Genomic DNA, 17,377 nt, shown 5'->3' with positions numbered 1-17,377 from the left:
TGTGGACTGCTGCTCAACACACTTGCACACTAACAACATCCCAGAATTATTCATTTGGAACCAAAGTGACCACGCCTGCTATTACAGTTATGACAGACGCTGCTGTGTAGACAGGATCTATTTTTTCTTTTTTTTCTTTTTCTTTTCTTTTTTTTTTCTTTTTTTTTTTTACTTTTTGTTGCTTTGGACCAGATACCAGAACTCCTAAATGGCTGAGGAGATTTTAATTCCATCATCGGGGAAAATTACTTCGGTAAGTTGAGTGTTCATGTCACATGAGAAGGATGGATAGTTTTATGATGTTGTTTTAGACACCCTCGGTTCTAAGACTTAAATCTCTGTTGTACCTGCCAGCTTGTGCCGTTAAGAAAACAAAATGCTCGGCTGTCAAAACTGAGTGAATGCAGAAAATAAAGTGTCAGTCTAAAGATGTAGAGCACAAAGAATACAGTTGGCCAGTGAATTGGTTGTTGGAGTGTTGCATGAAAAATATTTAGCAGTTTCCCCTCTGGTGTCCTTTGAGCTGGCTGCCAGCCAAACAAATTAATTGACTCAGTTGCAGTTAGGGATGTGAGCAATAAATACAGGATATTTGAGAAAGGCAAAACAAACTTCCTCCAACGTGGTGTCATCTGATGTACTCTGCTTCAAACTGTCCATTTGCACAAAAAGATCCCTCTCTCTTTTCTCATCACTGACCCCTCAGTGTGCTTTGAGAAACACCAAAGGGTCAAACACGTATCAGGGAACGGCTTTGTGATATGGATCTTGCCCAAGTACCCCTTCTCCAGTTAATAAGAACAATGACTTTGTGCTGTAAAATGATATCATGGAGCGTCCTGGAGCTCGGGATACTTTGGTTTCATTTTTTACTGGTCATTCACGTCTCAGCTTCTGTAGTGTGCTGTGAACTTGTGTGAATTGAGGTCATACGGACAAAACGAGTCTGCAGTTAGATCCACCTTAATCTCCATTTTTTCCATTGAATAAACATTTATTAGACAAATCTGTGTGGATATTGGTTTTCGTGTGGGTTTATTGGTTAATGTAGACCCTGTGTTGTGTTGTCCTGTCAAGACCCTGATTGGTTCCGGCTGTCTCGTGTTCCCCTAATTAGCCCCTGTGTATTTAACTTCACCTGTGTCTCGTGCTCCCTGCTGGATCCTTGACTTTGTGGAGTCATTGTCCCACAATTCAATAAGCAAACTGTGAGAGCGTGTGTGTGATTCTATATCCTATGTGTCTCTGTTGGACTGGTGTACTCTGCCTCTTGCCCAGTGACTGCTGGAGATAGGCACCAACCTGTCTGCCACCCTGAAAGGATAAGTGGGTATAGACAATGATTGATTTACTTTGATCATACCTTATTAAAGCCTAATTAAATAGTGTTGTACATGCTGAGGCCAAGAAGAGCCTTTTTGGCCCGAGACATTCTGAGAAAGTCTATTACTGTAAGAGCCAGAATCAGAATTCCTTTTAATGACATTGTGCACAAATAGAGCGCAACGAAATTGAAAAAAAAAAAAATACAAAATAGCAACTCTCACAGAAACACTGCTGTTGTATAGCAACCTCAGGAAGAGGATGATTAAAGTTGTCTGTAATTTTCTTAATTTTACAAGAATCATTCTTTGAAGAATTTCCAAATGTTTTGTAACATTGTGCATGTGCTCTTTGGACAGTAACAGAAACAAGCAATTACTTTTCCCATCATTTATGGATGCAGTTCTCTTGAACACCCATATCTGCTTCTTATTGCAGCAACTGACTGGTTCTCTGCTAGCAGTGGCATTTTTGACTTCATTTGGGAGCTCTATGTTGTATGGCTACAACCTGGCTGTGGTCAACTCCCCTGCTGCAGTAAGACACACGCACACTTCACAGAAAGCACACTCATATTCAGAATGTTCCTGCCACAGAGGAATTATACCAGCTAAATCAGCCAACACTGTGTTGAATACATGACGATCTGTCTGTCATTATCAACAAAGGACAATAACAATATATGTGATGTTTTTTCTACCTGATCCTCAGGGCCCACCGTCATTCATATTTAGATATTCTAAAAAAAATCAGTGGAATACCCAATGGGATCAGACCAAATTTGAAAATCACTCTTAAATTAACTAGATAGATAGATAGATAGATAGATAGATAGATAGATAGATAGATAGATAGATAGATAGATAGATAGATAGATAGATAGATAGATAGATAGATAGATAGATAGATAGATAGATCGATCTCCTTGGTGGAATTGTCATTTCTCTCCCACACAGCCCTCTCAGATAATACATAAGACACTTAAGGCATTAGAAAGAAAAAAAAAACATTAACAGCAGTTTAATTGCACAAGGGACAAAGGAGTCCCTTACTCTGTTGATGTTGTACTTTGGCAGAAACAGCCTCCCACTGAATTTATAATAATAATAATAATAATAATAATAATAATAATAATAATAATAACAACAACAACAACACATAAAGCAGTGATAGGTTGCTTAATCAAAAGAAAAGCTACAGATACCGGTGGAAAGAAAACAACTCCAGGATTACAGTATGGTTAGCGGTAGGAATCGCTCCAGTTAGTCAGAACTGTTCTTTGTTTTTTACAACTTTGCTTGGTAACGAGTGATGCTCTGCTTTCAGGTCAACAGCAATTGTTATTTTTATTTAATTAAAAAATATTAAATTAAATTAATACAATTGACATAAAGAGGTTAATTATTTAAAATTTTAATTTAATATGTAACAGTGCAGAAAATGATTTTTGTTTTGTTTCTGTTAAAGCAACTCAAGTCTATTTTTCTTTAATTGTGCTTCTAAATCACAAATAGCCCTAAATGTTATTAATGCACATAACACTTGGTTATAAAGAACAACTTCTTTTTTTTTTATTTCCATGTGTTTGACATGATTGGAAAGCTTAGCCTCCACACTTTCAGAATCTGTAAATAACTCAAAATGGCCAAGTACTGTTCATGGCTTTATCGTGACCAGTCACATTTACCAAACAGCACCACTCTTCTCATTATTATGAACAAAGAAAACAACAATATGTGAGTTGAGACAAGTATTTTTATTTCAGGCTGCATCATACACTAAGATGTGTTATGGCAGGGTCAATGTCAGCTCAGGTGATCCGTGGCTGTTTGTCAAATGAGTTAAATGTTCCAGGGCATGAAAAAGTTTCAGAAACACTCATATGAACCAATTGCATCAAAATAATCAATTATTGGTACATATAAAACCAAATGAAGTTGCGTTGTACGATTTAAGTATTGCAGACCTAAAATAACTTGATAAATTTTGTTTAGTTTTTTAGCAAAGACATCTTGACATTACAAGTTACATGCAAACAAGCTATTTGGTCAAGACTTTTCAATGGTAAACAATATTCTTATGTTGATCTATTTAATCACAGTTTTCACAGTGTAATTGAGATTAATCACTGATCACGTCATCCTACCAAAATATTTGTTTTTGTTTGTAATATTCTAACAGTCATTGGGATAGACAGATATACTTCAAATGTGTGTTTATTATAATTGCAACGTTTCCAAATATGACAAATATTATCAAGAATATTCTGGGGAAACTGTTTAAAGGCATTGCATTCTTTAAAACATCGTCCAGATGTGCTCTTCTGCATACGGTCCCACAGAAGATAATTGTGGTTTAACTACCATGAAGGTAAATTAACATACAGCAGATTTTAATTTGATAAACCCAAGGCAACAAATAAAGTACAGTGAATAAAATGTAACAGTGAGCAGTGCTGCTTTCACATGTCACATTTATTTGACTTAAACCTCCCTAAAAACAAGAAAAAGATTAGACATTACAGAGGAAAAAGTTTCCACTGACAACAAAACGCCTGGAACTTTTCTGCTTGTGCTTTTTCAACATTGCAAATACAAGATTTCCTTTTCAACTGTCATCTGGTTGTCGTCAAGTTCAACGCTTTCGATATCTTTTTTTTAATGAGTAATTTTATTTTGATCACTAACTTTTACTGCCACTTTGCTCTTTCAGTACATAAAGAGTTTCTACAACAAAACGGTTGTGAGTCGTAATGGGACGGGACTCAGTGGGGAGACCCTGACGCTCATGTACTCTCTCACTGTGTCCGTCTTTGCCATCGGAGGTCTGCTGGGCTCCCTCATTGTCGGTATGCTGGTTTCTCGCTTTGGCAGGTAAGATTTGTTTCCTAAGGAGCAAATATTGAAATCCCCCTTTGGGGGAATATTCCTGCCATATTTTGAGAGCACACATTTTAAGTCTGCACACAGTACAACACTTGCCAGGCGACGGTGCATTTTTGTTCCAAAAGCAAGCAGAGAATGTTTCGTAAGCGAGCAGAGAGTTCTGTAAGAGCGCAAGGACAAAGGTTTGAGTGCAAACATTACAAGTTTTGAGAGGAAAGACAGGAAGTCCTGCTTTCAAAATGACAATGTGTGCTCTTGGATTATGGCAGGACAATTCCTCCATAGTCTATCCCTTTATGATCACAGTGGATCCGTCCTCCCATGTTTGATTCCAGCAGGATGGTGCTCTATGTCGCAATAGATCTAATCATTTCAAACTTTTTTCTTGAAAATGATCAAGGAATCATCCATACTGTCAGTTTTTATGAACACGCAAACCTGTTATTCTTAAGATCTACAGTCAGGGATTTAAAACTGATCAAATTATGTTTAAGGTATCTAATAAGCTGCTAGCTGAGCTCAAACAGAGCATGTTTTTGAAAGAGAAGGGGGGATATAACTTAAAGGGTTACTCAGACTTAAGGATTCGTAGTTTACGCACAACAAGAAAGAGCTTTTGTATTTCAACTCATGGTGTAAAACTATGGAACAAGTTAAATGAGGAGTTAAAACAAGGTCAAAATTGAATACAATTTAAAAGGAAATATAAGGAGACAGAAATATGGGTGAGAGTTATCTCTATTGTGTAAACTGAGGGTTAGGGTTAGGATTAGATTTTATACTTCTATCATGTTCAAAATAAATAAATAAATATAAGGAGATCACTGTTTGTAGTAGCATCATTTGGGCAGTGAGTGAATATTCATATTTATATTTTTATGTTTCTGGTTTCATTTTCAGGAAGGGTACAGTGGTCAACACAACAGTGCTGGTGTTTATGGCTGGCTCCCTTATGGGCTTCAGTAGGATTTGTGGTTCACCTGAAATGGTCATCATTGGCCGTTTCATCACAGGGATACATTCAGGTACCTTTACACACACACACACACACACACACACACGCACACACACACACACACACACACACACACACACACACACACACACACACACACACACACACACACACACACGTTTGTGTTGCTATCTTTGTGGGGACTTTCCATTGACTTCCATTCATTTCTACAGCCTAAACCTTACCTTTACCCTTTTCCTAACCCCATCCATCACATACCTAACCCTGACCCTAACCAAAACTCAATTCACACCTTAGCCCTAACTCTGACCCCTGACCCAAAAACAGGGTTTCCCCTCGTGGGGACCAGGCTCCAGTCCCCACGAGGAGCGATTGGTCCCCACAACGTAGTATATGTCAGGAAAATCATCCCCACAAGGTATTACAAACAAACACACACACACACACACACACACACACACACACACACACACACACACACACACACACATAGATACAACAGACAAGTGCCCACTTATCCTGTCAGCTGAAAAAAAGTCCTTAAAACATAACATTATGAGTATATAAAGTATAATTTCATTTCATATCCAGTGTCTTATTTGTTGTGTTTGTGTTAGTGTAGAAGCAGCAGGTGGCAACTTTTCCTATAAATGGTCGTAATATTTATATCAGTTGAAAAGAGAACAAAGTTGAAGCCGCTCATCGGTGATATGTTTTCTGTTCTTAGACAGACATCATGAAACACCTGGCTTGATAGAGGAACGCTGGTTTTTGAAATGAACAGCAGAGACGCCACCTGTGCTTCAGAATTAAACAACATGCTACTGCATATCTGTGACAAAACTGGCATAACAGATCAGTAAAATTTTTTTAAAGTCATCTACAGTCTGTTTTTTGTGGTTGTGAAGAATTCACATGTTTATGTGAAGCTACTCATTAAGTAAAACAATGTTCTGTATTCAATGTCCTAATTAATACAATAGGAATGTGGAAGTGGCATAAAAACTTCTACATGTAGCTTCAACATGGAGAGACAACATGTCCACATCTCTGCAGGAGTCAAATATGGATTTTCTCTGCTCGTGTCCCTGCAGGGATCTCTCTCAGTGTCGTGCCGATGTACCTTGGTGAGATAGCGCCAAAGAACCTGAGAGGATTTCTGGGTCTTGTTCCAAGCATCTTTATAGGAACCGGGGTCTTTGCTGCCCAAATCCTCGGCCTCCATGAGCTCCTGGGAAAGGTAGTGCAAATGCTTCTGCTGACAATGATGCCCATCTAGGAGATTAATAGATAAGAAAGAAACTTAAGATTTTCACCTTTTCCAATATGTTACAGCCAGCAATTGTTTCCACATGACGACAGACAGACAGACAGACAGACAGACAGACAGACAGACAGACAGACAGACGCCAAGATAAACCAAACCTCTCCTGTAATGCTCACTCTACGATGTTAAACAGTTTTAGATATTTTTGGCTTTTTAATAAGCTTTTAACAACCTTTGACACGACTGTCAATAATTTTTTTGTTGCTTAGCATAAAATTGTAAATTTGTTTTGTATGAAACTGAAAATAAGTTAAATGACCCTATTGAAATAGTTCCCCCCCCACACACACACATTATACCTTGTGGAATAATTTCATTGAAATCTCCCTTCTTGATTGAACCATTAGACCGTTTCCATTATAGAGTATTTCTCCCATATATTTCAAAAACAGTATATAACATGTCACTGCGAAATATTTTTGTCCTTATCAAAACTTCCGCCCTTTGATATTAGCATTACACTCTTGAGGGTGCTTGAACAGATCTCTGATCCTCTGTGTTGCTGCTCTTACAGGAGGAGTACTGGCCTCTTTTTCTTTCAGTGGTGGTTGTGCCGACGTTCATCCAGCTGCTGCTGCTGCCTTGGTTCCCAGAGAGCCCTAGGTACTTGCTGATTGAGAAGAATAATGTTCATGCCACAATTACAGGTCAGTATTGTTGCACCGCTTCTATTCCTACAGAAATGATGAGAGGCTAAATTAGAAAAGGCATCATCAAGTCCATACATCTGCGATTCTTGTAATGTCGGCGCTTTACAAACTAAGAGGTCAGTTTGAGACAGTCTTCAAAAGCTGCATATAAATGAAAAAATTTGATGTTTCACAAAATCTTCCTTTTGTGAATCAAATTTTTTTCACCAGGGTGTTTAGTGTGCAACAGTCACCAGAAATAAAGACACTCGGATAATTCACTAAAGATAGCAGATTATTACAGTAAAACCTTGAGCAACTGGGATCTTGTGAAGTTTTTATAAACACTTTAATTGACTCGGTGTGCATAAGACTGACATGGCACTCTCATGAACATGAAGGAGTCTTCATAAACATTTACTACTGTCATGATCCGTGTTTCTGCGTATTTATTTTTAAGGGTTTTCTGTGTTCAGTTTCTGTCCTGTGAGTCTCTGTCTTCCCTGTTGATTGCTTCCCAGGTGTGTCTAGTTACCTGATTACCCTCCCTGTGTATTTAAGTCCACCTGTTGTCTCTGTCTCTTGTCAAACATATGTCATTAGTCTGCCTGCCATCACAGTAGAACTGTAAAGTCCTGTGTTGGTTTAGCTCTCTTTTTCAGTCCTTAGTTTTTCAGTTGCTACCGGTAATTAGCTGTGTGCTAACTCTCTGCCGTGCTGTCTGTTCTGGACTGTTGAGCTTTCTTCATTAAATCTATCATCTTTATCACAACCTGGGTCTCTGTGTCTCTCCTCACCACCTCGCAACCACCATACCTGACAACTACTCTTGTTATGAAGTGCCATTTGGTAAATAATGACATTTTTAGTGCAAATTTGCATTAAAAGTCCATTAAAATGGTCAACTTTGCATTAAAAATGTCATTATTTACCGAATGACACTTCATGACCGCTGTCGTAAACATTAATAAAAACTCCTTCATCTTTATGACAGCATCATGTCAGTCTTATGAACACCCTATCAAATAAGTGTTAGATTTTTTTTAACAGCCTTTAAAAGCTTCTAGAGACATCATTCAAAATATTAAGTACCACAGGAGCTTCAGCCACTGATAAACAAGATAAGACTAAAGACTAAACATCATTACTCTTGACCAAATTTTAACATGGTGATGCCAAAATCGGTAGAAAGGAACAACAGGAGTAAAAAAGTTGATACACTAGTGGAATTTTTCAAGTGTTTGAACTCTGTCTGTTCCTGGTGTTGACTTGATACACGCCGATGTGATTCAGCTCTCTGTCTGATGCCTTTCAGCTCTGAAATGGTACAGAGCCAAGTGTGACATCCAGGCTGAAATCGAAGAGATGCAGGAGGAACAGCGCTCCCTGTCCTCCGTAGAAACGCTGTCGGTCTGGGGCCTGGTGCTGGACGATTCGGTCCGATGGCAAGTGTTGAGTGTGGTGGTTATCAACATCGGCATGCAGCTATCTGGGATTGATGCTGTAAGTACTCTGTGCAACTTCAGAAAAGATACGGATCAATCTGTAAGGCGCTTAGTCACAATAGAAAAGATCTTGAAGCGTCAGAACTGTTGAAGGTTGGTGTGTCAAATAATTAGCATTTCTGGATAAAACAAGATTGTGTGGCCCTACAATAACTTCAAATGAAGTCATGCTGTCATCAAAATGTAAGGTATTTCTTGGAGTGTTGTTTGAGAAGCACGACTGTCACACATCACAGTAAAATACTGATTTTGACACTTGCTAACAAACAAAAATCTCTCCAAGTAGCTTAAGGCATCTAACTCAAGTACAAGTGAAACCAAATGGGATTAACAGGAAAACAGCTGTTGTGTGTCTGGGTTTGATCCCCTTAGACTGCAAAGCTGTCCAATATTCTCCAGTTTCTCTCTTTGGAATTATAAGCAGTTACAAAAAAAAAAAAAAAATACAAAAAAAGGTTGCAAAGAGAAAAAAAAAGATCAGGATGAATAAAAACAATACAATATTTTAAGCAAGCAGATTCAGGACTGATTAGTCCAAATGGACATTGGTTTTGTGTCTCAGCTGGACCGACTGCCATTGTGTCTTCTCCATCTGCTTATCTTCATTGTCTCTTGATTTTGTTTTGTGTTCAGCACTCAGCAGCCCACAGATGTTGGAATTGTCATAAAGTGTGTTTTTATTATTATTATTATTATTTTGACCAAATTGTAAACAAGAACATGGGATTGTCATTGACTGGATCTTTAATTAAAAAAGGCAAAACCTTTCAGAAAAGTGTGGCAGGAACCAACAGGGCATATAGTAGGGAAAAATGCACAGTGTAGGTAATGGAAGGATCCAGCGATACGTGAAAGAGAAACAAGAGGAACCAGGACTGATGGAAGGGACAAAAGGCTCCGTTCACACAGCAGATCCATATCCGACTTCTTCATGGCAGTTTGGACTGTATAATTACAGTCTTTTCACTCCCCAAAAAATCTGATTTGTGCCACTTCCTTATACTGAATAGTTTTCGAAGGGTACAATTCAACAACAATCATGTTGTATGTTATCTGGCTTTCAGGTCACTAATGTGAGACATCCATCATAATTCTGCACCATAAGAAACCAGTCAGTAAATAAACACATAAACTGTAGCAGAAAATTATAATTCAGAATCAGTAAGTCTTTATTATCACTATATAGAAGCACAACAAAATGTCATTACAGTACCACCTTTCCAAAGACAAGACTAACGTACAGCACAAGACATAGGAAGACAGGTGCCTCAGCCTGCAGGCTCAGGCGTCCTCCTTTTATTAAATCAGATATGAACAAGATGAGGTGAGAGGTGGAGGTCTCACACTAAATAATACACTACCTCATAGTGTAAAGGAGACAAAAACCTCTGCACAAGAAAAAGCCCCCTCCTTTGTAGACAATGTCATGGAGGCAGTGAGTTGAGGGGCGGTGTGTTTTATATGTGCGTGGATGTGTGTGTTTGCAAGTAAGGAAGCCCATGAACACTCCTCCAGAAGCCCCCTCAGCCATGGTCCTTGACAAATGATGGAGCGTTTTATCAGCAGCCTTGGTAGCACTTTGGGTCAAGTCCACAGATGTCATGAGAAGGGTACGAGAGTGGGAGCAGAGTATCTTGTTAGAGTAACATCCAGGAGAATTTGAGCTAGCCCAGCCGTCCAAGGCCCAAACACAGGGGGAGACAGTTCAGATAACAATGATCGTTTTGTGTGAGCCCGACTCCGTTAATTCTTGCATCTGCCTCAGAGTCTCACTGGTGCATCTCAATGGCGACTCCCAAAACAGCCAAATTTTTGTTGTCCACTCCCTCCAAGCAAACCTGGTGACTTCCTCAAAGTTTTCAGGCACAACCACTGCGACTCTCTGAGCGTTCGCTCCTCTGCAGGCTCCCTCGTGCATGTTCCCTTGTGCACGCTCCGTCGTGCACACTCCCTCGTGCACGTTCCCTCGTGCACGCCTTCAACATCATAGACAGACAATATGGACAGACACTTCCACTTCCCCCAGGAATCCATTATCCAACTGCATGTGTCCCGTCAGGACAAGAAGGCTATCCTTTCCAGTTTTCTTGTCCCAGAAAATGTGTGTTGAGAGACCAACTGAGAGACTAATTTGCAATTTGGAAGATATGCAAAGAGAGACTCCAAGAAAGAGCACAGGATATAGAGCTAAAGCAGGGTGGCTGAGATTGTACATATACAACCTCAGCCAGTTACAAACCCTTCTGGTGGGTTTGTAACTGTACACTTCCTCACCAGCCTCTTTATTCCACCCCAAACAGACTTCTCCACAGATGTTGCAATCAGTGCTCTACAGAGGTCATTGTTCTTCCTTGGTCTTGCTGTGATCTTGAGACAGTACTGGTAGCTCCCATTTCTGACTAACTTTAAAATCCATCCATAGACAGCAGCTTCGACTATTATGTCTGTAAATGGTGCACTGCTGTGTGACACTATTTTCTTCTTTGTCAGCCAGACGAAGTTCCATCATTCAGTAGTATGACCACGCACGCACGCACGCACGCACGCACGCACGCACGCACGCACGGACAAACACAAAAATATGATCGAAAATTGGATTTGAGCATCAACACCTGCTGTGTAAACACAGCCAAAGGGAGCAGAAGGGCTAATCACAGGTGAGTGGATGCAGCAAAGGGAAGAGAGCAGGCAGAGGCAAATGGGAGAATCAGAAACAAGATTAAGAAAAATCTAGTTCTTTTTGTAAAGAGTAGTGAGTTTATGATCCTGTTAAAAAATGTTTTACCCCTCATATTTGAAAAAAAAAAAGAAAATCATGCAAATTGCTAATTAATATATATGCTTGTCATGGTATCAATATATGTATAACAACATCAACCTTGTGTGATCACGTACGTGATAGATGTATGTAGGCAGCTGGTCCTCTAATCATCATCCTCATTGTCTTTTTGCACCAAATGCACCACATGTTCTGAGTCAGTTTCAAATCTCTACAAGCTGCTTCATCTTTAACTGTTGCACCCATTCTGTACTTTAAAAAGTTATGTGGTATTTATCCAACTGGACATTCAGAGTTGAAGTTCCTTTCTCTCTGCCCTGGCAGATCTGGTTCTACACGAACGACATCTTTAAGAACGCCGGCATCCCAGTTCCAGAGATCCAGTATACGACAGCAGGGACAGGAATCATAGAGATCATCGCTGGGCTCATCGGGGTAAGAGTACAATAATGAGACATGCTGTGATAGAGCCGGTATGATGACTTCTTTTATGTGTTGTTTCTTTAAGACTTGATTCTCTTGGACGAGTCTGTGCTGTTTTACATTTCCTACAGATGTTGCTTGTATGAAACATTTTAAATTTCTTATGGATAAACTGTGTTGGTGAAAAGATAATGAAATCTACATTGAAATACTAGAACATATCAGGGTACGAGAACCTTTTAAATGAGAAAAGCCTCAGTATTTTTTGCTAGATTAGATAGAAACAATATATTCTACTCCTGCTTCTAACAACAAGAACAATAGCAACAACTGTAGATAATTTCATTTATATAAAAAAAAGGCAGCCATTTACCCCGACTGTGTTCTTTTACATATATATGGTATGTAACATGGCTGACATGAGGTGTGTATTTCTTAGTGTTTCACTATAGAGAAGGTGGGAAGGAGGCATCTCATGATTGGGGGTTTCACCATGATGGGGATCTGCAGCGCTGGAATCACATTAGCCCTCATTCTACAGGTGTGTTCACAGAGTCATCTGCACAGCAGTGACCATCCAGCTTTTATGGGTATATTACAAAGAAAACTCTAAATGTGAGAAAAGACCCTACGGATGTTAGATGTTATGCTAAACTGAATGTTTTAGTAAAGGCACTACATAGACGTTTTTTTTGAGCGTCCATAGATACCTTCATTGTGAAAAGCTCAAGGAGACAACATAAGCGCCTCCTTCATGAACATGCCAGGAATTTCTTTGGTTATGATGTTCTATAGTTTTGTTTTTTTTCTTTCCAAAGTTCTAGTTGATATTGCAAAATATATGTGATTTTAAGTTGGAAGCTGGGCATCATCTACATAATTCAGTTCACTTGTAAACATGTTACACCAATTCGTAACACATCAAAGGACTTGGGGTTTGAGAAGACAAGAGGACGCAGCACCAATCTACTTTCTGTGTTAGATAACAAGTAAAGTGTTGACAGAATAAACCTGGACTGCAGCAGTTCGCTCTAGTCACAGATAAACTCATGAAATCATGCTGTTTGTTCTCCTCACAGGTAAAGTTACTGTTTATGCGCTACGTCAGTGTCTGCTGTGTGGTTGGCATCATTGCTGGCTTCTGCATCGGACCAGGCAAGTTTGACACACTTTCATTCAGACATAATAATAAAAACAAATTGAGTTAAGAGTGAGAATCAGAGTCCTGACTAATGGAAACTTTGACATGTGAGGTGGGAAACCAACAACAGAGTGAGAGGACAACGCAATGTGAAAATAAACTCATAATATTTTGAGAATAAAGTCATGCGAGAGTGAAGTTGAAATGATCCGAGAATAAAGTTGTAATATTTCGAGAATAGTCGTAACATTGAAAGAATAAAGTCGTAAAATCATGACTTTACTCTCATAGTGCTGCTTTATTCTCGTAATGCCATGACTTGATTACTTTAATTCTGATTATTCTTCTTTTATTATTTTTGTTTTGTTAGTGCGGAACCTACTACTCCTTTGTCATTTTGTTGTGGGGTTGAAAAAGAAAGTATTTCTAAGCGCTTTAGCGCCTCCCAGTGGGCAAAAAGTGTGAGTGACAATATTAGTTGAAGTGTCAAACTACAATAAAGAAATTGGGAAGTTTAATTATGTCTGAAATGATTCTCAATGAAAGGATAATTCAGATTTTCTTTTCTGTAATTTTGTATTTAACAAGCCAATCCACTTTTTCTCCACTTGTAGTGATTACCAAGAAAATAAACAAAACTTGGCCAGTTAACAGATCACTGTTGACACTGGCTTTAAGAGAAGAAAGCACTTCATCCATATGTGGTGGAGCTCCAAAAAATATTCACAATAGATTTATGAAAAGTCAAAAAGCAAGCAGAATGTTTAACATGTGTTATTCCATTCGCAATAAGACCGCTAGCGCTCAAGACTTACAGGATTTTTCTCATTGAGTCAAAACACTTTTAGATTTCAAGGTTTCCCCCGCGGCTAAGCCCAGTGGTTGACAGTCATTCATCCAGCGACCCGTCGTGTTTTTGAGCTAAAAAATGTTTAAAGTTGACAGGAAATTTGAAAATATTACTTGATAATTATGTGTTATTGGAAGACTGGAAGATGGATACCTGAACACCGACTACAAAATCTTAAAAAAGAAACAAACAAACAAACAAACAAATAAATAATCAATGCTTAGCCTAGTGGGGGCACAAATAAAGCCTGTTGACCCACCAGGCTTATAATGAATTGAGGGAAACCCTGGATTTCATTTATATTGTTGATAAAATAATCACAACCTTTCACTGCATTTCTGTTCTGACCAGAATATTATTTTCCAATAAACTCACACGTTTGTTGTTCTTATACTGACTCACAGGAAGTAAATCGATTTTTGGATCCACTTTTTTTTTGTCCGCGTTGCAGCTGGGGTTCCCTTCCTGATCACAGCAGAACTGTTCAAACAGTCCCATCGTCCTGCAGCCTACATCATAGGAGGCTCCTTGAACTGGCTCTCTAATTTCACCGTGGGCTTTGTCTTCCCCTTCCTACAGGTGATCACTGTTCGTCCTCATCATGTGTTCCTGATGAACACGTATTCCAGCGTATTCTGGAGCGTATTGATGCTATTGATGCATATTGATGCTGGTCTAATTACTACTTAGAGTAATTGAGGCTCTGATTCACGTGAGCACATTGATACTTCAGTGGTACAGTCACTTCTTGCCTCCTGCTTTAAGATGCTATCTAAATAAAAAAAATCTACTGCAGAATCTGTAGCATATTACAAAAGTATCCATTCTTTTTTTTTGTTTTACTTTTCCCCCCTACCTTGTGACATTTGAACTTCCGTGTGATTTGGAGGAACATAAACGACATAAGTGGAATAACCAGAAAATTTCAGAAGTGCTAAATAGTCTAATTAAGTTGGTTGGGGGAAACAAAACACTGTTTAAGGTAATTGTGCAAGGTGTAGGTGTAATGAATGAACCTTTCTGTCAAAATGTTTTACTTTGAAACTTATCTCTGGTTACATTTTTATGTAAATTCAATTAGTGATCCAAAATCAATCAATCCATCCATTAATCTATTGCCACCGCTATGTTTTATAATGGGAATCCAGTTTTCTGATCCCCATTATACTAGCAGTGTTGGGTTTCTACCACACACAGCTGGTTGCCAAATGTTTTATTTGATTATATCAGAGAATTGAATGCTGCATACTAAATGCATACTGCACAGATGTCATCTGATATTTTTACATTTTGTACTACAATGTGTTGATCTGTCACGCGAACCCGTAAGATGAAATAAAATGACAAAAAGTAAAAAGAGATACTTTTTCAAGGCGCAGCACAACCTGATGTATGCATTATGAAAATCTGACTTGTTTTTTTTTTTTTTTGGTCCAGGCACTCTAACATGAAAACTCATCTCTTTGTTCTCGTGTCTCTTCCACCGTCAGATGTCTGCCGGCTCCTATTGCTACCTGGTGTTTGCCACAGTTTGTTTTTCGGTCGCCATCTACGTCTACATTGTAATCCCAGAGACGAAAAACAAGACCTTCATGGAGATCAGCAGAATGTTCTCCAAGAAGGAGTCAATCCTGGAGACTCGGGGTCTGTTCCACGTTGACCAGCTGAAGCTGAAGAAGATGAACGGATACGGCGGTTTGGAGCACACATCGCTGGAGTTCGACAGCTCCTCCTCTGTACCGTAACTCAGGTTTAGGTTCTGTGAAGAATTGATTCTCCTCCCCAAGCCACCAGTCATTAGCCCTCTGTGGTCTTTCCCTTCTCTTCGGCACTTTGATATTTACAACTTCTGTTAAACTCTGGGCTCAAAGCCCAGTTTAGTTTTTCCAGTTCTATTATATGTGCTCGGTAACTTTCACATTGTTCCTGTATTTTGTCTTAGCTGCACCTCAGAGTGACGGTTTCACATGTCAACACAACAACCACTGACTGGCAGATCCGGATGGAAGAGTGTAAGCTTATATAGCAGAGACATTTAACAGTTTGAGACCTTGTTTATCTTGTGAAACTCAAGCGTGTATTCGTTATAAAGTTATATTAGTCATTAACAGTCAGTTGACCAAATTAAACAAGTGGAGCTCCCAGTTTTTAATTCATGCTGATTTTCCTGACATAAGAAAACTACGGAGCCCCCTAGAGGACATGGAGGATTTTTTTTTCTTTTGCGTTCTCTCGCAATCATCTACTGATCAGTTCATGTGGCATAATTGAAAACTATAAGCTTTTCTTACGGTGCCCATCGCACTTTCTGCTATAATATAAGGTTTTTATAAAGTTGTTCCATGTATGTCAATATCTGGTTGTGAAATATCTGAAGTTTTATATCTTTTTCTTTAGGACAGAAATGCACCACAGACCTGTGACATAAACAGAAACTTTCCATAAGAAGGAAAGAAAAAAATACATCCAAGCTATTTTGACTATTTCAGAGTTATCTAATAATAATAAATCATCTGACAATTTTTATTGTCTGTGTTGGTCTGAATGGTTTAAAGGGCTGTTTTCATGTGCAGATCCATCTCAATCTGGCACAAACAGACATAAACATGCAGTGAATACATCGATTTTCAATCAGTTTTGTGCACCAAATAGTTAAGAATAAACAGGTTTTCACTGAGACTCTTTAAAATGACATTTGTGACTACATGCAAAATAGACCAGCAAATATTGCAGTAAGAATATTGCAAGGTAACACAAAATTAAAAATTTCCCCCTAGGGGGCTCCGTAGAAAACAACAGTGTGGTTGTTTTGTCTTTTGCTTTGGGTGTGATCTACTGACTGTGTTGGTAAAAAGGTGCTGAAACGTATCTTTAAATTTAATTGTACATGTTCATAGTTCTTGAACTGTTGAAATGGAACAACCTGAATTAAATGGTATGTGGTACTGTAGTTTATTTGTGTCAGTAGTGTAACAGGAGTCTTCATCGGTGTTTCCAGATATCCTAGAAGAATGCAGGTGAAACTTGGAGTATTACATTTGATCATTACACTGGCCAACAGCCAAAACATTGTCTGGGGTTTTTCAACCATTTTAGGGTCATTGTGATGTGCCGAATCCAAAAATCACATTGGTTTTGCTCAATCCGGTCAACTTTCTGAGCAATGGAGCAACATGAGCATCAAAATGCACGACTTGTTCTCACATCTGGATCGGTTTCCTGAGAATCAGCAAGCGACGAGCAGGAGGAGAGATTCCATCAGGACAGAAAACAGACGGAGAATTTTATACAATGAAGACGTAATGTTCAGTTCACACATACTTACCCTTATAAGTGTTTATTATTGAATTTACAGAAATCCAAGTGAGTAATATTTAACTAGAAAATTCCTGCAGAAATTTTAAGGGGCCTGCCAAAGTGTGCCTGTCGGTTTGGACCCAGCGTTCCGATGCTAAAAATTAGCCTAAATGCTAAAGAAAGCTTCAATGTAGTCAATAACCTGTGGAGAGTCAGAAGCATGTGGACTAAGCTGTACTTGT

General features: G+C 38.8%; 1 protein-coding gene across 1 annotated transcript; it reads left to right on the top strand.

Annotated features, from left to right (window-relative positions):
* The first annotated feature begins 8 nt into the window (after positions 1-8).
* Positions 9-16,771, top strand: slc2a15a (solute carrier family 2 member 15a). Its single transcript, XM_088013129.1, has 12 exons — positions 9-253; positions 1,762-1,860; positions 4,036-4,196; positions 5,109-5,233; positions 6,279-6,424; positions 7,026-7,158; positions 8,456-8,643; positions 11,749-11,859; positions 12,287-12,388; positions 12,927-13,002; positions 14,290-14,417; positions 15,329-16,771. Exons 1-12 carry the CDS (start codon positions 209-211, stop codon positions 15,581-15,583), a joined length of 1,569 nt encoding a protein of 522 aa, XP_087869255.1. The 5' UTR covers positions 9-208; the 3' UTR covers positions 15,584-16,771.
* The last annotated feature ends 606 nt before the right edge of the window (positions 16,772-17,377 follow it).

This window comes from Poecilia mexicana, unplaced genomic scaffold, assembly GCF_051168715.1.
Source record: "Poecilia mexicana isolate PSO_F unplaced genomic scaffold, ASM5116871v1 scaffold_15, whole genome shotgun sequence".
In the NCBI taxonomy this organism is placed as follows: domain Eukaryota; kingdom Metazoa; phylum Chordata; class Actinopteri; order Cyprinodontiformes; family Poeciliidae; genus Poecilia; species Poecilia mexicana.
Note: the sequence above shows the minus strand (reverse complement) of the source record. Positions and strands in the feature narration are given on the sequence as shown.